Source organism: Cryptomeria japonica, chromosome 7 (assembly GCF_030272615.1).
Source record: "Cryptomeria japonica chromosome 7, Sugi_1.0, whole genome shotgun sequence".
Classification (NCBI taxonomy): domain Eukaryota; kingdom Viridiplantae; phylum Streptophyta; class Pinopsida; order Cupressales; family Cupressaceae; genus Cryptomeria; species Cryptomeria japonica.
In genome coordinates, this window is record NC_081411.1 from 666038100 (window position 1) to 666061833 (window position 23734).

General features: G+C 37.6%; 1 protein-coding gene across 4 annotated transcripts; it reads left to right on the forward strand.

Annotated features, from left to right (window-relative positions):
- The first annotated feature begins 793 nt into the window (after positions 1-793).
- On the forward strand, positions 794-21280 carry LOC131045469 (exocyst complex component EXO70B1). 4 transcript variants are annotated; one of them, XR_009105813.1, is made up of 3 exons: positions 794-3224; positions 3661-3717; positions 3837-3984. XR_009105813.1 is itself a non-coding variant. In XM_057979053.1 (2 exons), the coding sequence occupies exon 1, from the start codon at positions 1231-1233 to the stop codon at positions 3220-3222; it is 1992 nt and encodes a 663-aa protein (XP_057835036.1). In that variant the 5' UTR covers positions 794-1230; the 3' UTR covers positions 3223-3224; positions 21264-21280. The 4 variants fall into 4 exon arrangements, 3 of the variants coding, with proteins under 3 accessions (XP_057835036.1, XP_057835037.1, XP_057835035.1); XM_057979053.1 differs by lacking the exons at positions 3661-3717; positions 3837-3984 and adding an exon at positions 21264-21280; XM_057979054.2 differs by lacking the exons at positions 3661-3717; positions 3837-3984 and adding an exon at positions 4287-4304.
- Positions 21281-23734: the final 2454 nt, after the last annotated feature.

A 23734-nucleotide genomic window follows, 5' to 3' on the forward strand; every position in this document is an offset into this window, starting at 1 on the left:
ATACATAGACATGTAGATGGCCTATATGATGATGTTGATCCAATTCTTTATTGTGCTTCAAAAATCAAATTGTGCTATAATGGTTCTTCTATATGAAATTAAGAGCATATAGAATGTTTTTAAATACAACAAGCTAACAACAAGTCACATACAAGCCTATTAAATTGACTCATAATGACTAATAGAATCAGGTAAGAAAATTGAATTTGAATACGATGATTTCAATTTCAAATTCATTTCAATGCAATTTAAGATTGAACTAGGTTAATCCCAAGTCACTTGGAAATGAACCTTAAGCCTAAACCATTATTTTAAGGGAGGAAATCAATGTATGAAAGTACGAAAAAAGTGAAATAATAATGAATAGATGACAAATTTATGAAATTCATCTAAAGAAAGAAAGATATGGATCTAGCCATGAATCAAATCCAATACATTAATGTATGCCACTTATTCCATTAAAACATTCCACCAAAATAAATACAAAAATAAATAACATAAATATACTCATCTCATCAACAACAAAAACATAGAAAACATTGCTTAATATGCAAGTTTCCTTTTAAAATATATTTTTAAGTACTTCAAAGCAAAAAGGCAACATAAAACGAAAAATATTACTTTAAGACGTCGTATTAGTCGTGCCATGCAAATTCGGTTAGTTAACGTGATTCGAAATTAGCGCAGCAAAACTCCGAGTCTGTCAATTTACGTAAAATTCTGTTCAATCGATTTGAACTTAACCTGAAGAACAAATCTCAAATTACTACGTTTATTTCGGAAAAAATTACCAGCTAATGAAAAAAAAAGTGTTGGTACAAGAAAAGAAAAGGATCAACGTTTGGTCAAAATGCGAAAATCCCACTGAATCTTTCTTCCATAAGCGGATACTGAAAACGAGGCCGGCGAACAACGAGGGTTTGAATCGTCTACGCTGCACATGATCTCTGAAAGAAAGGTACATAAATACTTGTGAATCTATTGAAGTTTGTCCAAAAATGGAAAATAGGAAAGAGGCTTAGATGATAATTGATGATTAGGTGTGGTTTGATTTTCGGAAATTCTTCTGCCTATAATAATTCTCGTGTTGTGGAAGACACGGAGCTTCCTGGATGTTTTGTAAACCCTAACTAATTGGAAAATAGTTCATGGAAGATGAATCTTTATCTAAAACGGGGTAGACACGGTAGTTAAAATTAGCATAAGCTAAGATTACTTATACGGTACGCCATGGCTGAGGGGGATGGAAAAGTTGGTGAAGTGTATGCCATAACGGACGACATGGATCGAATCTTTTCGAAGCTAGACAGTCCGTTTTCCTGCATGAGAAGTTCTAAGAATTATCGGAAGAATGAGGGTTTTGTGGTGCCTGAGAATGTGGAGGAAGTGTTAGGGTGTCTGGAGGAGAGGATCGTGAAGAAATGGGAGGGCGAGGGTTTGATTTGGAGTGAGGAGACGAAGGAGGTGGATTTGTATATGAAGGCGATTGATGATGTGCAGAATTTGGTTGACGGGTTGTTGGAGATGCCGGAGGAGGGTAAGGATTTGACATCTTTGCAACGGGCGGAGAATATTTTACATCAGGCTATGGCGCATCTTGAGGAGGGGTTTAAGGCGCTTTTGGAGAAGCATAGTGAGAGTGTGGATCCCGATTGGCTCTATGATTCCAAGTCTGGACCTTCCTTCAGGTCAAATTATGATGACAGGGCTTCGTGGAATTCTGATGAGAAAGAGGAGGAGGAGGACAAGGTGAAAGAAAAGGAGGAAAAGGAGAAGGAAGAGGATGAGGAGAACGTGCCTGTTGCGCAGCCTGTCAGCGATCTGAATTTTACCATCGACTTGCTGCCTGCTGAGGTAGTGAGTCTGTTGGGGGAAATTGTGGTACGCATGGAGAGAGCAGGGTACATGACAGAATGCCGCCAGGAATATACGATAATTAGGAAGGTGTTTTTGGAGGAGAGTGTTTTTAGGTTGGGGTTCGAGAAGATGAGTATCGAGGAGGTTCAGAAGATTCAGTGGGAGCTGCTTGAGATTGAGATCTCGAAGTGGATGCAGACGCTGAAGGTGTCAGTGAATGTTTTCTTTGCAAGCGAGCGGAAGCTCTGTGAAAGGATTTTTGCTGTTCTTCCTTCTGTTTCGGAGACATGCTTCGGGGAGCTTGCTAAGGGAACAATGTTTGAACTTCTCAGTTTTGGTGAGGCCGTGGCAATCAGTCGGAGGGCTCCCGAAAAGCTCTTCAAAATTTTGGATATGTACGAGACATTGAGGGATCTTATACCTGAAATAAACTCTGTATTTTCTGGTGAAATTTGTTCGGCAGTGAGGTCAGAAGCTTTTGCAGTTTGGATGCTGTTGGGGGAAGCAGCCCGGGGAACATTTGTGGAGCTTGAAACTGCAATCCGGGGGGAAGTAGCCAAGAGTCCTGTACCTGGAGGAGCCATTCATCCTCTCACCCGGTATGTCATGAATTACATGAGGCTTGCATGTGATTACAGAGCAACACTTGAGCAGGTTTTCAAAGAACCTGACATGTCTAAAGTTGCAGGATCAGCGGACAGCCCTTTGGACAGCTCTGATGATTTTTCTTCTGAAAGGGGCATAACCAACAGGGATGACCTGTCCCCATTATCCATCCAGACAATTGCAATTATGGACCTCTTAGAAAACAATTTAGATGCAAAGTCAAGGCTTTATAGGGATCCAGCTCTGAGCTATGTTTTTCTCATGAACAATGGACGTTATATTGTGCAAAAAGTTAAAAATTCAGAAATCCACAGTTTATTGGGTGATGATTGGGTTCGTAAGCATTCATCTAATGTCCGTCAGTATCATAAAGGCTATCAGAGAGTTGCTTGGGGAAAGATTCTTTCTTGTTTGAAAGATGAAGGCATTCACGTCAGTGGAAACTTCTCCAGTGGTGTCTCTAGACCTGTGCTGAAAGAGAGATTCAAGAACTTTAATGCTTTATTTGAAGAAATTCATAAGACACAGTCAGCATGGATTATTGGAGATGAACAACTTCAAACTGAGTTACGAATTTCTATTGCAGAGATGGTTATTCCAGCTTATCGTGCATTTTTAGGCCGGTTTCAACATTACCTGGAAAATGGCAGACATTCAGAAAAATACATCAAATATGGACCAGAAGATATAGAGGCTTACATCAATGAATTGTTTGAAGGGCCAAGCTCCATGACCCGCAGAAAATCTTTTCCAAACTGAAGGTCTATTGTCCCTCATTTGCAAGAAAATTTATGTCTTTTTTGTGTTTTTCGGTTTTGCTTGTTCTCATATGATTGTAACAATTAGTTTTGGCAGGATCTTTATACAAATAGTGATGTTCTGTACCTATTCATGTACAAATAGAATCTGCCATTGATAGCTGAATAAACAAACCATTTGCTGTAGCTTATTTGCTTGTACATAATCTCCATTGTAATCAAATGTAAGATTATGTAACAGAATAGTGATTTTGTGATTGCAATAATCCTTTCCAAAGTTAGTTTCGGTTCTTAGTTTTCTATTGTGGAAATTATGGATTATGCACCAGAAAATAGTTGTTTCCCTGCAAAGATATTATCCATATAATACTCTGATTGTGATGTGAACTTATTCATTATTTGTATCAAATAATCTCTGATTCTCTTTAATTTATTACAGTGGTAAAATTATATAGCAGTTTTGGAAGCATTTCTGAAATTTATTGGGGTGCTCTAGGTACTTCAAACATTTAATACTCTCTGGTTTCCACCATTTCCATAACAATTATAGTTAACTTAAGCACTTGTTTAATACTAAAGGATTAACGTTTGTCAAAATTTGGATATGTATTGCAGTTGAGCAATGCAGAGCCGGATAGAAATAAGGTATCGATTATTTACCCTAAAATAAAAGGAGGAAAAAATGAAGAAATTCTATCTAGTTCATGGAGAATGAGAGAGTTAACAATATATTTTGCTGGGCTTTTGCTATTACAGACGTTGGAAGATTTCTTTCTGACAGATAGTCAAGAACTTATCAATTGATAATTTTTATAACATAATACATGCTTTAAATAGTATGGATATTTTTGACTTACTACCATTTGTTTATGAATTTTATTAATATGATCTGCTTCAATATTACTTAAGAAAATATATGTTTTTTATTAATCATTTATGTTTGTTAACATTTATTTCAGCCAGTTGTACTTTTCTGTTAGTTAATGTAGTTTTTCTGTAAAGTTTACTTTTCGGTAAAAGAAATGAATGATCTAAGTTGATAGATTAGCTATAATTGGCTATCAGGTAGTAATTTGGGCGTGTCTGGGACTCCTCTTGTGTAATAGTTTGTGGGGAATTCCTTGGTGGCCAATGCAGCGTCCATACAGTTATTGTATATATTTTGGGCTTGAGCTAGTCTTCACACCTTCACAGGAAAGTTTCCTAACCTTGATATATTCCAGTTACAAGGGGCTTATGTTACTGAAATTATTATCATTTAAGTTAATTAGTGTGTAGATTATTATTATTAAGCTGATTCTTACAGATGCCACTACCAATCTTGCTGTGGTTATAGGCAAATCTGCTGCTACCACCATAATACTGTCGTCTTTTCAAGTAGATTGGACATTTACAGTGAAATCAACCCATGGTTATCGAAATTACTTTTGTGTTGCAAGAAATTAAGCCATTAGCACTCATTTCCTTGTATCGTTTCAAGACATCTATGTTTTTCTGTAGGGATTATTCAATAACGTTTCCAGATTTCTGATTGGACTTAGAATGGTGGTATTGAAACCATGTTCTTAGCATTGTTGGAGATATATTGGCAGTGAGAGATATTTTCCAAAGGGAAGTAGTAAATCTGTTGCCTATTTTAGATGAATACATAAATGTTACAGCTATCATATGCTGAGGACTTCCTCAAGGCCTCTCCTTTCCTCAATAAGTTTACAAAGAAGATCAAATAAACTAGTGAGTGGAACTTGAAGAATTTGTTGAGACCATCAGCAAGGTTGAGAATGGTTTGTTGCCAAAGATTTGTGCCTTCATAAATTTGACGCCAAAAAACAAAACCATAAACACAGACCAAAAATGAAAGATGCACCTGAAAATTTGCTCAAATTCTGGGGCCTATCATCCTCTTACAGTTGTTATTGCTGGTAAAGGCCTTGGGAAAGAGATTCCTGAAAGAACAATATAAAAGGCTGTGAGCAACCTCCAGTATATGCCAGCCATGACCTCTTTAAAGAAAGCGTAGGCACCATATTTTTTTTCTTGAATTTCACTTGTGGGGTGCACTTTCTTGTTTCAACAGTTCTTTTTGCTGCATTTACAGCAAGATTGTGTTGAGCCTGTAATGGAAATTTGCCATGAAATTGTATGTTTGTTTCCAGAGTAAAGCTTCACCTTTTCCCTTGTAGCAAACTCAGTTTGAGTAGAATCTTTTATGACAAAAGGTTCTTAGTTAACCAAAAGATGGCGTATGTGACGTATCATGCAGATGATATGTTTCTGTATCCCTCTATAACACTGCAGCCATATAAGGTTATCAAGATGCTATTAGTGGAAGCAAATTCTGAAACTGCGATAACTGTTGTTCTGCAGATTTTTGCTCTTTAAGTAGGAGCCAAAAATGCTATAGAACAAAGGCTAAAGAATTTCCTACAATACATTCATGAGAAGCAAATGTTGTGACAATGGAGACAATCCTCTATTTCATTTCAATTGTTGAAAAAGCAGGTGTATCTAAGGTAGAGAAATGATTTTGGAAACTGCTAGTTGTGGAGAACTTAACAAAACATCTATTATAGACCATAGGTATTATCTGAGAAGAATATTGTAAAAATTGGAGTCGCATTCATGACAGGATGGAAATTATCAAATCTGGTAAAGGTCTGTATTTCTATCATGGACAGTACTTATGAAGCACCTCACAATTTGTAGCTATCAGTCACAAGTTTGGCAATTGCCCATCTACCAATACAAGAGAAGGAATCTTAAGTTCTCTCTAGATTTTGCCAAGTCCAGCCTGTAGTTCTGGAGGATTGGTTGATACCTGCAAAAGTTATAAAAAACTTCCATACAATATGGACGAAACAAGTGATTTGAGAGATCTTTGTGCCCAAAGAGAGAATGCCAATTTCTTTGTATACTTTGTGGTTTCTGCTGGTTCTCCAATTTCAACCATGACTAATAAGTTCATTACTACAAAAAACATAAAAGTATTAAATTAAGAGAAAAAGGCAAATAAGGTAACAAATCATATAATGGCATATTGATGATATGGTATCTATAAAATTTCTTCTATTGCTTGTTGCTTCTTTTGTCACAGTAGATTCAGTTTTCCATTTCTATGAGATGTTTCTTTTGCAACAATAGACTCACTTTCTAAGTTCTAAAAGGTCAAAGTCAAGAGCACGTAGCACTGTCTCTTTAACCGTGTTACTATGAGTATTACCTTTCTATCAATGTCTTTATCGTCACCTTATAGTTATCATTATTGTAATATTTTTAACAAGAAGAAAGAAAGAAAAATATCGATGTCCACAAATAACCAACGAGGCTGATAATACTCAGAAAATAAGTCTAGTATAAAAGAGAATTACTAAAGTTCTAACATGAAAACATCTTAGATTTTGAAAGTGACTAAAGGCAGAGCACAAAAGAAATGCATCTTGTACTACTTTATGGAACAGAAAAAAATATTAAATCTAATAGTAGGGTTACAACGAAACTCTTGTCCTAAGACATATGATCCTCAGCTACAATAAGCAGTGACTAACATATTTATATATACGTTGGAATTCAACTTCTTACAAGCTGAGCTCTTGTTTAAATTCCATGGATCACCTAAACTGATAGGTGATGGGTCCACATGAAATGTGGCCTTGGACCTTGACTTCTTCAAGAATCCAATCAAGAGTCAGCCTAACTGTGGAAGTTGTAGCTTTCCCTTATCATTGACTTGTCTTCAAGGAGTGGCACCTGCCAAGTCAAAGGGGAGGCAATAAATACATAATAAAACTTTGCCTGAAGTTGTAATATCCCCGTTTTTGTGAGCATCAGAGTTTGAGGAGTTAGCCTATTTTTGGACCCTTGTAGGCTAACATGGTATGGATAAGGGGGTCAGCGATGCAGTATCTTGAGGAGTGGTCAGTCTATTTGTTCTAGTTCAGTGTTAGAGTTCAGTTTTGGTGGTCAGTCTATTTGTTCTAGTTCAGTGTTAGAGTTCAGTTTTGGTCTTCGTTTCATCAGTTTCTGACAACATATGAGGGTTTCCTATTTTTTAGGGAAAAACTGCTAAAAATGGACATGGTCCTATGTTCATTGGCATGGTGAAATATGGCCCCAGCTTCTAACGGATTCAATTTCCGAGCGATAATGAGGGAGATATGAATTTTTAAGTGGTTCTCGCAGGCAATTAATGTTTTAATGAAATATTAAAATAAAATCATAAAGTGCATCACTTAAATTTATTTAAGTGAAAATTTTATGTCTCCTAAGTTGGGCGTCCCTTTTTGGGTTAAGTGGGGAACCCTAAAAGCAATAAAACCCTAAAAGCTAAAATCGCACCATTTGGGTGTTTAGGCGGCCAAGATGAAATTAGACCTCATTAATTGGATATTGAGCATTTGACATTTCTTCTAAGCACTTGGCTATGGCGGCTAGGGTTTGGACCTGTTTTGGAGAGCGTGCATTCTTTAGAATTCAATAGCTTTGAGATTGTGAAAGATCAATCGAATTGTTACAGCTTGGTTGGCGTCATTCAAAAGTCATATTGAATCAAATTGGCGCAAATTTGGCTTCTTACAAGGCAGATTTGTTGTAGGTTTTCTATTTGCTGTTATTGTTGATAATTTTCTGTGGTTTGGAAGTTTCTTTCCCAAACACATAGCTTGCTCACTTATTGGCGCCATCTTCTTACTGTTTGGGCGTCTTATTATTAAATAAAAGCAGATCTGAATTGTTTTCAGAATAAAAATCAGAACTTTGTAAGTTGCTGGTTTGAATCTTTTAATTTCAATAAATTGGCTAAGGACCTACGGGTATGCTTCTAAATTCCCCAATTTCTTGTTTCAGCTGATTAATTTCATGTATTCTTTCAATATGTATTGAAAATTAAAGAAACCCCTTCTGCGACTTCTGTCTAATTCTGAAAGACCATCTCTAATAATTGTGAATACATTATAGCTTCGGTAAGATAAATGATTGAATGAAAGATATATGAAGTCTCTCATTCAATCATTTATCCTATCGTTAAACTATGAGGAAAAACTTCAAGCTATTGTTCCTTCATTTGATGATCATTCTTCTTTGTATATGTTCAATCTACTTAGTTCGATCAATGCTTAAACTATCGATAATCATATCATAGCATAGAATACCGATTAAATCGGTTTACATTATAACTGAGATCACCGATTATTATCGGGCCAACCTATTCCGATTTATATCGGTCAATATATTAAACAATGAAACAATGGTTATCGGGATTAACCAATTGTTATCGGGTGGCAACTTAAGCATACACCGATTGGTATCGGATGATTAATTAAGCAAACACTGATTGGTATCGGGTAGCATGTTAAGTATACACCGATTAATATCGGGCTGTTAATTAAAGTATACACTGGTTGGTAATTGTAACGATGAGTCAAAGGGTGCGATCAAGTAATGTCTTGATCGGTCATTTAGACATGACCGGTCAAGGCATTGCTTGATCCTCCCCACTTGCATATACATACCAATCGGCATTTGTGAGAAGGACATCGAAATTAATAAATGCTCCTCTCACCTGCAATATAAAAGAAGATAATCAAACTTATCATATATAATAGATAATACATAGATAAAAGAGAAGATAAACTAGAATATAAATTGCATATTGAATTGAGAATTGAATATCATTTACAATAATAAAAAACACAGAAAAAATATTAAATTACAGCAGATTGAAGAATTGAACCAGCAAGGGTTCATCACATTGGTATCAGAGCTTTGATCCTACCATCTTCGAGGGTTAGGGGATTTCATATGCATCACCAATAGTTTGGGCATCACAGGTTTAATATCCGCAGGAGATTCGATTTACAGGGAAACTAGGATCAATTTGTAGAGATTCCATTGGGAATCACTGAGCTCACACGGTTGACATTTGAATGACCAACACTCTTGCATTGTTTTAGTATGGGTAAAATGAAGTCTATACAGGATCTCATGCTAGAGCTCATGAAGGCTTTTCAGAACTATGATAAGAATCTAACAAGACTTCTACAACATCTAGAGATATTGGATCCTTTGTTTGCAAAAGAAAGGAAAACACATGCTAATGCAAATGATTTTTACCTAAGTTACCGGTTCGGGTTCGGATTTGCGGATTTGGCAAAAAATTCTTTTTCTTGGGTACAGGTTCGTCCGTACACACACACACACACACACACACACACACACACACACACACACATATATATGTTCAAACATCAAAATTATAAAATATAATTATATAATTTATAAACTATCACTACCATTATTGATTATTACAATGATACAATCCATACAAAAATGAAATATACAATTGGACTGCTGCAATGATATATCACAACAGTTATAAACATAGATATCACAGAGAATAATATAATACAACATCATTCAACCACGAAAAAAGATCCTAAGTTAGAGCACGACAGAGATGAATAAGAATAGCATTAGGACAGAAGGATGAACAAAATAAGGATATAAATAAAAGAAGATCTGCAACAGTCTAGAACAGCTTGGTGTGATAGAACGAGATAATATATGAGCAGCCTTATGTAGAGGATAAGAACAAAATTTAGAGTAGACTGGTGAAGCATATTGGAAAAGATTAGAGAGACATGGGTTTACATGTTAAAAAAATATTTAAAAAAGTATTTTTTAATTGGTTTTTGTGTTTTTATGACCCGTGGGCCCCATTTTTGGGAACCCACGGGCCTGTGTTTTTCCTAGGTTCTCCCTAGGTTCCACTCGGGTCCTGCCCAGGTGGATGGACCCACAAAGAACCATCCACCTGGGCAGGACCCGGGTGGAACCCAGGGAGAACTCGGGGAGGACCAGGACCGGGCAAAAACCAAGACTCAGACTCGGACCCAGCCTAAAATGTCAAGAACCAGTATCTTAGGATTTTACCAATACAAAAGATGCATTAGGGAAGGAGGAAGCCTTTGGAGATGTTGAAAACATGACACAAAGGTATGACAATAATTCTGATTTTTGCAACTGTAGCCAAACTATTGAGCATAATGTTGTGACCTTTTCACACATCGCCCCATTGCTAACGGGGACCCCCTCTTTTCTTGCTTTTTGTGTTGTTAGGTTAGGGTTTTGGCTGCTTAGTGGGCAATTTTGTGTTTCCCGTGCTCGAGTCTCGGAGTTTTGATCATGCCTAGTGCCGTCTAGGGTTTTTGAGGTGTTAGGATCAAGTTGCTAACGTTGATATTTTAATGATCCTAAATTTTGTCTAAGTGTTGACCTTCTTTAGTGTTAACGTGTTTTTAAACACGTGCATCGGTAATTTTAAAGTGCTAAGGTATTCCCAGACCTTTTGGAGTTGTTTTCTCGCTCTTAGGTATTATTTAAATTGATTTCGCACTTTATCCCAATAATTTCCTAGCGTTTCGCTCATTTTTTTTTGGAAAATTTGCTTAAGTCCAGTCTAATTTTAAAGTTTCTAAGTGATTTTGAGTGGTTAAAATGCCAAATTCCTAAGGGAAATCCATATTCCAAGGGTTAGAAGGTCAAATTCCATGCTAGAGGTGTTTTTCCCCCTCATATTCCAGACAACCCACCCTTTTCCCCACTCAAAATACACACTACATATGGGTTTCCCCTGAAATCCATACTGGCTATGATTTTCCACTACTGTTTGTCCATGTTTGGAACGATTTTCCCTTGGAAGTGCTAAAATTTGTCTAAGTGTCAGGATTTTTCCTGACTACCATCGATTTTCCACCAGGAGTGCGAACTATAGTGCGGACAATGTTAAGGATGATTCTATGCTTGGGTCGATTTTCCACCAGGCTGTTTTGTGACAAGTTAATGCGCATTTTTTTGCAGACTCTTAGTCCATACCCAAGTCGATTTTCCACTGAGAGCATTTTAATGAGTTTTGAGTCCGGATTTTCATCCAAACTGAGGTCGAATTTCCACCAGGGAGTGTTTTTTGCAAATGAAGTGAATTTGGAGTGTGGATTCCTTGTCCAGACTGCCATCAATTTTCCCTTGGCCTGTTTTGTATGCATTTTGATGAAATTTTGCATGGATTTTTATCCAAGCTAAGATCAATTTTCCCTTGTGGGGATTATTTTGACTTTTTAAGTGATTTTAATGGGATTTTTTAATCCCAACCCAAGTCGATTTTCTCCTGGAGGCTCAATTTTTATTTAAAATTGAAATATTGAATAAGTGAGCCCCATTTAATTGCCTTTAAATGATGATTAGCGATTATTTAAAATTTTAAAAGCAAAAAATTAAATAACTTGCAATAAGCATTTAAGGTTTTTACCCTTCTAGAAGCAAGTTGGTTTTACCAAACAAGTATATAAGCAAGTGTTTTATCCCACATTGCTTGTGTGGTGAAAGTAAGAGGCAAAAGCAAGTATAAGAGAGGAGTTTCCAGCAATATTTTATTATTTAAGTCTGCCAGGTGTCTCCATGAAAGACGATTTTTCTCCCTTATTGGCGAATTTTGTTTAAGTACTGAAGTGAAGTGTTGGATCGAGATTTCTTTCCTCCATTTTTTCCAGCTTGGCTATCCATTCCCTTGTTGCCATTGAAAGACCATTTTCAGATTTATTGATTTTCCCAAGTTTGGCGATTTTTGGTGAAAGGTGGCGATTTTTAGTGTTTGAGAGTTTGGCGATATTTTTCCTCCATTGCTGCTTGCTGTTCCAGACCTCCATTGTTGCAGATTTGAGTTGCATTGAATACATTTTCAGAATTTCAAAAAATGGCGCTATAATTGGGAAAGTTCGATTTTTATTTTGCAAGTGCTGGGAGCTATCTTTGGTGGATTCCTTGCATGCTTGATGTCATTTTTGCCTCCCCCTTGCTGCCATTTGCTTCAGATCTAAGGTTTGCTTCAGATCCAGACCTCCATTGTTGGCTGCACGCTTAATTTTCAGACTTTAATTTTCATTGCCCAATCAATTCCAACTTAGGCGATTTGCATTTGGAGGCGTTTTGTGGAGTTCTAGTGCATTTTTCAAACCATGTCATTGCTGTTGCAGGTCTGAAAACTCCATTGTAGGCAGCTGTTTTCAGAAATCTTCATTTCCAGCCACCTAACTACTTTGGCGATTTTGCTTGGAGCTGATTCCTTAGTTATTTTCTATCATTTTCAGGGATTTTTCACTACTTGGCAAGGTGCTGGTAAGTATGAAGTAATTAATTTTCAGACTTGTCCTTAGAAATTTATTTTTTACCAACCACACTTACATTCCTGGATATGATTGTTTTCATCATCAAAACTGATTTTTATCGAGTTTGTGCATATTTTGAAGGATTGCAACATGTTTTTTGAATTTAATTTATTAGTTGTAGGTTGTCTTCAGATTTATGACTGCGGAAGGTGTCCTCAGACATACCTTTGTGTGAAAACACAACCTTTCACACCTTTCCTTAGTCATCGTTGATCCGGTATACTCTTTGCACTTTAGTCTGCATAATTTCTAAGCATAAGGAGGTATTAATGAATTTTATAGAGGATTTCCATGCCCTAGCGTTGTCACACTTTGAATCTAATTGTCAAAATCTACAAAGTGTATGGACTATTCTCGTGACTTTACGCTCTAATTAGCTAAAATATTTAGAAAGTCAGGAATTTTATCAAGAACATTATTTATTTTTCTAAGTCTAACTTCAAGCTTCGTATAGGTGCAATTTCGAAGTCCGGATTTAAGGAAAGGAAAGAACTACTGAAGATACTAGAGAGTGGATTCTATCCAAAGCTCAAGATTTCATCCAGATGGAAGGAGATCACAGATACAAACATGCATTTCCTAGACTTGGACCAGATGTGACAACGGATGTTTGGAGTCAAAAATCAGGTTCCTTCCTCAGCATATGCGAACATTATGAAGAGTGGTATTTTTCATGCCGCTGGATTTCCACAGTCCATACAGTGCAGTGAGCTTATCCTGGAGTGTGCACGGTGTTATGATCCGTTCACGCGAATGATCAAAACTCTTATGGGCGTCGTTATTGCCTACCTTGCTAAGGATGCTATTGCTGAGGTGTTCGGAATTCCACACAGAACAGATATGAAGGATGTGACCAAGGATGAATATACAGAAAGATACACGAAGAAGATGGGTGCATGCAAGAATATGATAAACAAAGAGTGGATGATTGAACCTAGGTCTCATCATTCCAAGGCTCCCAAGACACTCATGTGCATAGACTTCAAAGAGAAGTATAGCAACTTAATATTCCTACTCAACAGCATAATGGGGATGCCGTAGGGAGCAATATTTGATGGATGGATGGATGTTCTACTTCATCCAGGATTGTCTTAGAGGGACATTGGTAAATTGGTCTAAGATTATAAGTGACAATCTGGACTTTCAGCTGAGGAATGTAGAGCGGTCCAAGTCATTCGCCATGACTTCTTACCTGGTATACCTGCTTGCACGGTTTGTTTCATACAAAGGATTGATATGCAAAGGTGAAGTCGGGAATGGGCATGAACAATTCAGGAGTCATGAGTGCTACCCCCAGAGCATGTATAGAATTGAAGACTATAAGAGAGTGAATGATGCATTCACTATGTACATCACATAGATGCTGCAAGACGGAATCCACATAAGATTGTCCAAGGAGGCAATAGAGTTAATAGAGAAACATGGATCGTGGTATATTCAGTTTCCCACTTTCACATGTACCTCAGGATTCATGGGTTTCAATCTAAACCCTACAGACTTCCAAGGTATCCGACCGACAGAATGATCTTGTTGAAAGTGGTAAGACAACTTCTAGAGTTCAATGTCATTCAAAGAGAGAAGCATAGGGCATGCATGACATTCCTTATTTCAGTTGGGAAGACGTCAAAGGTTTGCCAGTCTACCATAGTCGTTGGCACTGCGAGTGAGGAGCTTGCATTCTATCGATTTGCTACATATAAGAAAAGAGAAAGATTTTATCCAAATAAGAAAGTAGGAAGGATCAAGGGAGAGAAGTTCATCTACAAAGTTGACATAGAAGATTATTGGGCCAACCTGATGGATGAGCAAACAGTGAAGAGACGAATGTGGTCCAAAATGTTAGTGGATTTCATGAGGAAGTGTGGACTTTTCCTCATTCCTGATCAAGTGTTAGATGACAAAGATCACACGCATCCACAGTATGAGAGTGAAATGAAGAAGGCAAACTTATTGCCAAATTGGTCAGAGTCAGAAGAGATTGCCCTGAATGTATTGATGAGAGAGGTCTTGAATTTCTCCCATGCATGGGTAGATATACAGATGAATAAGTTAGTTGATATGGATGTTCCCTTCACTTACGAAAGGATGAAGTCGGAAGAGTCTGCTTCCGAGGATGATCAAAGGTCTATCAATGATGTCAGGGTTCATTTAGACGAAGAGAGTCAAGCTCCCAAGAGAAGGAAGAACACGCCAGGAGAAGTCAAGGCCAGAGGGAAGAAGATTGAGGAGGTGAAGAAGAAACATAAGACTATCATTCCTCCACCTATCACTCCTTGACCACCTCTCAGTGTCTCATCAATCAAAGTGATCGAAGTAATAGAACAGAACAAGGAGACTCAACAATGTTCCAACACAGTGATACTACCAAAGAATACTCAGGAGTTACATGCCACATCGACATTTGCACCTCCAAATGAGAATGATGATTAGCTGGGATCCCCTACTGTCCTTTTGGAAGTTAGTTTGGGAAATGAGATATAAGATTTGACCAGGAATAATCCTGATGATATGATGATGATGATGATGATGTTATCTCGGCATTGAGAGGACTTGATCGGGAAATGCGTCTCAATGATGGTATGGAGATGGCCGCTATTCTTGATTGGCTGATGAGAAGTATGGAGAAAAGTAAGAAGATGATAGAGGTACAGCCTATTGATGACTACCTAGCTATGAGTGCTAAGGAGAAAGAGCCCAAGAGAGCGGAGATTTTGTCACACATAGCTAGAGATGAGACAGGAACGTAGATTGCACAGATTTTTGTTCCTATTGCAGGTGTGACAGTGAACATTGCTACTCCTATGGATTTCTAGATCACTTCAGTTGCCCTTGGTCGTACATCCAGAAAGCAAAAATTTCAGGAGGTTGGTGAAAACCTCAAGGCAATCGATGCAAGGTTAGATAGAGAGATTGCGAAGAAAGAAAGGTACAGAGAAGAGAATATCAAACTTAGAGAGTATATTGCAGGGATAAGGCATGAAAATCCCACCTTTATTTCCCCTATTGCAATTGACCATGGAATACATTCACACTATGAGGCAGCGAGATACACTCTTGGAGGTGGAAAAGTGGATTGAGAGTACAAGAAAGCAGGCAAATGATTTCCTTACTCAGTTTGTCCATACATATGATAGGACAACAGGGCTTGTGTTTAGAATCCAGTATTTGGAGGGAGTTTGGGAAGAATTCCAGCCTATTCAAGAGAAGACTATTCCACGCCTCTAGGCTTTGAAGAAGATTCCTAATTCCACCTTGGTCAACGAGAACATTGTGCACAGTGGAGACATATATGATTTCCATGGCTAGTATTGTGCATTAGCCGTGAAGAAATCAACTTATGAGAGCACCCAATCGAGCTGTATGGAGATGGAGGGATTGATTCAGGACATTTAGATGAAGACCTCAATTGAGGAATTATTGGGTGTTGATGTTAGTGATGCTAGTGGTTTACACTTAACCGAATTAAGAGACAAGATGAAATTTATGTATTTTTGCCAGTTGGACTCTTTGAAGAAGAGTCAGATAGACGACTTGGTCTCTTTGTTGATTCATGTTCATAGTTCGCAAAGCTCATGCCAGATTGGGAGAACACTTTGGATGCTTGCTCGGATTCACTGCATGTGATTGATTTACATCAGGATACCTTGCCTAGCATTTCCATGGAGGAGTTAGATTCAGTATTGGCTAGATTCTTGGAATATGCTAGGAGAGAGAGATGTAGGGAGGAATCTTCTAGAAGATTCCTTATTTGATGACTAGGTATCTTTTCATTGGGCCATATGTAGGTGGCGCCATTTTTTATGTAAACCCTAAGTAGGGCAATTCTAGGGTTTTGTTGGCATGATCTCGGCCGTTGATCTTGTATCAATCTGGGCCATCCATTTTGTAAGAGACTCTATATATGCCTCGTCTCTCATTTGTAAGAGAGTTTTTGTAGAATTGTTGGTATATGCTGCAGCGATTTGAATCATAATCATTGTTCAATTGTTGGTGATTTTGCTCTTCAAGTGTTGTCTTTGCATTCATAGTTCTCAATTCCTCCAAGTTAGATTAGAATTTATTTTCATGTATGTTAAATTGAGTGAAAGATTTGTTAAGTATATTTGTGTAGATTCCTTAGTCCATATCACTAACCTCTTGCCACTGGTAAGTGCGCTTTGTGTGGTCAACTGGAAATTGAGTAAGCTTAACTTCAACTATTACGCGTCCCTTGACAAGCATCAACTTGGATGGTGTCAACGTTTGATGGTGATAGCCTGAAAATCTTTAAGTATACCTTAGACGATTGCACTAAGCTTGTGTCAATCCCTGTTTGTGAGACCTTGCCTAGTTTGATTCCACTAGATCTGTTCATCATTTCCTACATTCTTAGGCTTAGAATAGATTTCTTGAACCCTATTCCTTTTGCCCATTTTTTAGCAAGAAGTAAATCCAGAGCCATATTGATAAATCTTAAGTTGTCAGCACACCTATTTTGCATCATTCATGATAATCCAAACATTTGCGTAAGTCCTCAAGTGAACACAACAATTCACATCGACCATTGAGTTACCCACTCGTCAAGACCTGACATGTAGAAACCTTAGAATCATTTTAGTTGATCTCATTCTTAGCATCTGAGGTGATTTTGTTCAAGAGAGGGTAAATTACCTTGGTATTTTATTCTGAAATGTTATGTGCATAAAACACACATCAGCACATAATCATGTTGTATTTGTGTTAGTAAATAACGAAAATGTTGCGGAAGGATCTACCAATGTTGGCACGCGAGTTGGAAGTGTCAAAGATGAGGAATGTGCAAAGGATACAAGCTCTAACAGTTCTGATTTTTGTAGCAGCAGTCACAATTCTTTGCACTATCATGAGGTAATACATAATAGCCATTCCACGTGTGGAAGAAGGTTGTATGAAGACTCCTAGCAATGACACTCAAGATTTGGGTGTTAAAAATTCAAGTCACAGCAAGTTTGTTTTTGTATATTAGACCTTGGAAGAGGTGAACAAGACACACGTCATGTGTGATGGATGGTTGCAAAGAGCTAAAAAGGCAAGGTTATTGGCTGCCCAAGCGAAACAGCGTTTGCAAGAAATTGAAGAACGTTGCAGCCAGCTAGATCAAGCAAAGAAGCAATGGGATGTTGGTGTTGGAAATAAGCCACACCCGGACCGACGATGGACTGATCCAAGAGGGGCCAGTAGCTCAGTGGTAGAGCACTCCAACAACGTATGGAAGGTCCTAGGTTCAAGTCCTAGCTGGTCCATGTCTCAACATGGTATCAGAGCCAGGTCCAGGCTAGGAGCCCCAAGCACACGAGAGGTGTGGCTTAAGGGGGGGTGTTGGTGTTGGAAATAAGCCACACCTGGACCGACGATGGACTGGTTCAAGAGGGGCCAATAGCTCAGTGGTAGAGCACTCCAGTATCGTATGGAATGTCCTAGGTTTGAGTCTTAGCTGGTCCATGTCTCAACAGGGGAGTCACACCTTAGATCTCTAATTCTTCCAAGGGAAGAGCATATTAAAGTTGAGCATACAAAGGAGGAGCTTCTTGAGGTAAGCAAGCATGAAGAATATGCAATTATGTGTGAACAAGAGAAGAGGTATGATTTAGAAAATTTTATTGGTACACATAAATTGCATCTTGAGACCCATGAGTTATCTTTGGTTGAGAGGCCATTAAATGCTCAAGCCTTAGAGATGTGTGACCACGTTGAATACACACTTAGTGGATCAGCCACTAATGTCATTGCTACACGTGAGGCTGGGAAAGAGTTAGATCATTTCCTCGTCATGCGAGAGCAGTATGGGGATGATATTATATCATCCTATGTACCTGTTGGTATCCTTAGCATCCCCTCAGGTCGGTCTTGCAGTTTTGAGGGTGCTGTTTGGTTTCATATCAGCAACATAAGAGGGGAGATTACATGTTATTCAACACCTATGGGGGGATTCAGCACATCCAGGACAATTCAGTGAAGGGTGGAGATTGTTGTTGTGTTGTGGGTACTCTCAGTTATTCCTATCTCCACAGAGTAGATGGATGTGTGTATTGTTTGCATTGGGACTTGGGTGTTGACAAGGTTGGCACTACGGTTTGGATGGGTCCCATTGGTTGGCTTCACCATTTCTGGCATGGTGAAGTTGAGATCAAATTTGAGCAGCGAAGGTCTGGGAGTGTTTCTCATGGCAGACTTCAATATTGGTTATGGGATCCAAGGATTGTTCTAGCTGGTGGATTGCTTCTTCCTTCTGTTGGGGTTGACTTAGTTGCACTATACAATGGTATCATGTTGATGCCACATGGTTTGGAGGGAGTACTCTACAGAGTGATTTGGGATCCTAGCATTCAACCGAGCATTGAGTATAGAGTTTGGGATTCTTTGGGTACATCGAGATTCCATACAGGGTTTACAGTTGAGCATTGTAGCATGTTTAGTGTGCTGAGAGTATACCGGTTCATCCTTGGCCTTCTTGAATATGTTTTGTTTTTGATGCACTATTCTTATGCACAGGGGTTGGATAGTTGGCATGTTTTTGTCCTTGCACAGTGGTGTTTATGTTGGTGCTACAGGAGTCGGTTGGAGATGTGTGAGACATTTTACAGTTCATCTTTTGGACCTCTGGTAGAGTGAAGTTGCTTCGCAGTAGAGATTGCTTGAGGACAAGCAATCTCAGGGAGGGCGGATTGTAATGTCCCCGTTTTCGTGAGCATCAGAGTTTGAGGAGTTAGCTTATTTTTGGACCCTTGTAGGCTGATAGGGTATGGATAAGGGGGTCAATGATGCAGTATCTTGAGGAGTGGTCAGTCTATGTGGTCTAGTTCAGTGTTGAGTTCAGTTCTGGTCTTCATTTCATCAGTTTTTGAAATCATGAGGGTTTCCTATTTTTTAGGGAAAAATTGCTAAAAATGGACATGGTCCTATTTTCACTGGCATGTCGAACTGTGGCCCCAGTTTCTGAGCGATAATGAGGGAGATATGAATTTTTAAATGGTTGTCGCAGGCAATCAATGTTTTAATGAAATATTAAAATAAAATCATAAAGTGCATCACTAAAATTTATTTAAGTGAAAATTTTATGTCTCCTAAGTTGGGCGTCCCTTTTTGGGTTAAGTGGGGAACCCTAAAAGCAAGTTATTATTTTTAAAACCCTAAAAGCTAAAATCGCACCATTTGGGTATTTAGGGGCCAAGATGAAATTAGACCTCATCAATTGGATATTGAGCATTTGACATTTCTTCTAAGCACTTGGCTATGGTGGCTAGGGTTTGGACCTGTTTTGAAGAGCATGCATTCTTCAAAATTCAGTAGCTTTGAGATTGTGAAAGATCAATCGAATTGTTGCAGCTTGGTTGGCTTCATTCAGAAGTCAAATTGAATCAAATTGGGGCAAGATTTGGCTTCTTACAAGGCAGATTTGTTGTAGGTTTTCTATTTGCTGTTATTGTTGGTAATTTTCTGTGGTTTGGAAGTTTCTTTCCCAAACACACAGCTTGCTCACTTATTGGCGCCATCTTCCTTACTGTTTGGGCATCTTATTATTAAATAAGAACATATCTGAATTGTTTTCAGAAAAAAAATCAGAACTTTGTCAGTTGCTGGTTTGAATATTTTAATTTCAATAAATTGGCTAAGGACCTACGTATATGCTTTTAAATTCCCCAATTTCTTGTTTCAGCTGATTAATTTCATGTATTCTTTCAATATGTATTGAAAATTAAAGAAACCCCTTCTGCAACTTTTGTCTAATTCTGAAAGACCATCTCTAATAATAAAAAACACAGAAAAAATATTAAATTACAGCAGATTGAAGAATTGAACCAGCAAGGGTTCATCATAGAAGTTAAGGCTAAAAAGGCTTGGGAGAAAGGCATTTGCAAAAAGCATGACCAGGTTTACTTTCTACCACAAATTCCACATAAAGAACTTAACATTAGCTTTGTGAACCTTGCCTTAACAGCCAACCCGAGGTGGAGTCTTAACCATGCCAACATCCCGTCTTAAAAGAATCTTGAGACTGACAAATGGGGATCACAGGGCTCCTCACCTATCATCCCCTATTCAATTATGATGCTAGTTCAGATGTGTGCATCATATAGATCCTTTGGCACGCACTTGTAGAAGGCTTTCACATTGCTACATGTGTAACTAAGCTCCTGAATAAGAATCTAACCCCTGGAGCTTTATTTTGAAAAGATAATTTAATCGATGCTGACCTGTTACTAGAATTTTTGGGTTGTTTACTTCTAAAGCCTGGAAAGGAATGATGTATTTGAAACTCTTATAGCTACTTTAAATGTCTCAATAGCATCTGACTTCCTTGTTGATGACTCTGTAGCTGTTGGTTTGTAACGTTCATTAAGGTCAAAGGTTACACAAGCAGAATGGCTAAAATATGATTAACTGATGACATCCTCCATTGAAGCTAAGTCGCTGGTTTGGGTATGGGAATTGGAACCTGGTATGATGGTATGGCAAATTTTTCCCTTGGGTACCCGTACGGGTATGGAAAACTATATATATATATATATTCATAATTTGCAAAAATGAAAATACTCAAGTCTCAAAATGTCATTACTCAATGAAGATCCAAATTACGATTGATATTTAATATTCATATTCTTCTTCGTCAGAAGCATCAAGGTCAACATCAACATTTGGTTCAATTTCATTTTGCAAACATCTGACAAAATGCCAAATTTTTAACAATACAAGGAAAGTCATTTCACAAGACATAAACAAACAGCTGCTACATATGCATAATGCAAATCAACTGAAATCAATATCATTAATGCTGATATAAAGTTTACTAACCTTGTGTTTACAGGTACAGCTTACAAAGGCAACCGAAATGATTTTTAATTGCTTGCTTGCTGGCATATTCTGATATAAATTGCTGTTACAAAGTTATGATATAGCTGGGACTGGACGGATAAAGGAAATGGCATAACCAAAATGATGAAGAGTGAAACTGATGTTTTAATGTATCAAACTATGCTTGGGTACAGCCCAGGTACTGCTTGGGTGCCCGAGTTTGCTGTGGTTCCTTCACAGAAGGACCCATAGTGAACCCAGGCATCCAAGCAGTACCCTGGCTGTACTTGGGGCCGTATTCGAACCAGGACCATTCCAGTAGCATACCTGGGCTTTACCAGCATACCCAGTAACATAGCATTGAAGGAATATAAAAATCATTAATCCATGTTGAGCTGCAATGAATTGCCTATCACCAGCGGCACTCTGTTAAATAAGTATTTCTGCTTTGTTGTGACATTCAACTCAAAGATAGCCAGGAATTGAGATTCTCTCATGTTTTTGGGCATTCAATTAAAATCTTGGAAGATTTATTAAGGTTGATGGATACATAGACAGAATGGCTAAAATATGAATAAGCGAATACATTCTCCATTGAAGCAATATGAAAATATATAAAGCCATGTCGGGCTGCAACGAATTGCCTATCAACAGCAGCACTCTGTTAAGTAAGTATTTCTGTTTTGTTGCAACATTCAATTCCAATACAGCCAGGATTCTCATGCTTTTGGGCATTGATTTAAAATCTTGTAACTAAGTAGGTCTGAAAAATGATGCAGGAGCGTATACATCCATCTCCTTGGTTCCATCTTTCAAAAACAGTGCAATACACTGACACCAATAAATCTTGAAATTCATTATATATATATTTAGCAATTGATCAGCTACTGAATGCCCACCTTTGACATTAGACAACATGTCTGACAGTACCTTCCAACATTACCTATTCAGGATTGCCATATTAAAACAGTCTAGTTTCACACAAATTCATGGTGCATTGTCACAAGAATAAGATGTATTCACACTTCTAATTGTTCTTGCATAATCTTTGGACACAAGGTATTTTACATAGCTTGGCATCCGACTTTATATCTCCAACTGAAGTAATTTTTACAGATCAGAACATTTACTTGTGAAGTCTACACCCTAGAGTCAATGACCTGCTTTAGCTTGCAAGCTGCCTGAAGACCTCTCACAGGCCTCTGAAGAAATATTCTTGGTTTTCCTCCATCTGATGATATTGGACAATTTTGATTGTGAGTTTGTGTAGAGGTAGTTTCTAATCATTGAGGGATTTCTGTACTGTGGTATAGCCATCAAAATATGTAGCTATGACCACAGCTGGATTCTAACGATGAATTTAACATCCCTTAGACCAATAGGACCTATCAAAATACATCATTTAGATGTTCATTGTAAATTTTCTTTAACTTCTCTGTGATAAATCAATGAAGTTGCTATTGATTTTATCACAATCTTTGTCCACGTTCTTAACTTTTCAGAAGTGTCATTGTAAAGATTGCCATCAATGTTGCATTCCTTATTTTGTTTTGTTCTTTTGGATTTTGATTAGTGTGATTATGAAGTGCCCTGAAAAATAAAAATGGATGGTTATTATTCATTAATATATGTGTGAAATTGAGACAAGACTATGAAATAGAAACAAGACTATACTTTTCACAATATCATTTCTCTGTTTGAGCATGGCAGAGATGAAGGTGTAAGATTCAAGAGGTTTTGAAGTGGTGGTCGAATTTTGAAGTTTCAGAAGGTTACTCCTCACATTATTAAGGATAGGGCATAATAGAACAAACGGTCTTCGCCCACAATTTTGCTTGTCCCAATGTGCTTTGAGGTTAGTTAATTGACCTGTTGCACTCAAAAGAGTTGAGCGTTAGCCCTAACATACAATATCAATTTAGCTTTATAAGTTTCCAATGTTCGAATACTATTTTTAACTAATCAAACCATAGCAGCAAAAATCTTTCGAGGAAAAAATTGAGAGACTAAAAAGTATATGTTTTTTTTGAAAAAAATGGGATAGGGAGAAATAAAATAGAGCTTTTAGATGCAATGTAGCATGTAGGCTTTGTTAATAAATGATTCTTTGGTAAGTTTTTTATCAAGAAACTGTAATATCATAACAAACTTTAAAACTTAGCAAGACCTCAAAACAACTACATTAAACATGTTGGCAACCCAATATTGTAAAATAAAAAAATAAAATCACTGCAAAACTTTCAAGTAGGAAACTTAAAGAATGTATCATCGAAATAAAAATGTAATCAATCGATAAAAGAAAAACCATTTTTCATAACAAGTAAGATCAAATGGGGACGAAACATACATTTTCAAAGATTCTAGGTACAAAACCAACTCACATTCAAAAGTTCTTTAAATTAAACCTTCAAATGTAGTCAAAGTACTGACTCATAGAAAGTAGAAGTAGAATATAGACACAAAACACGTGTAGGATAAATATGC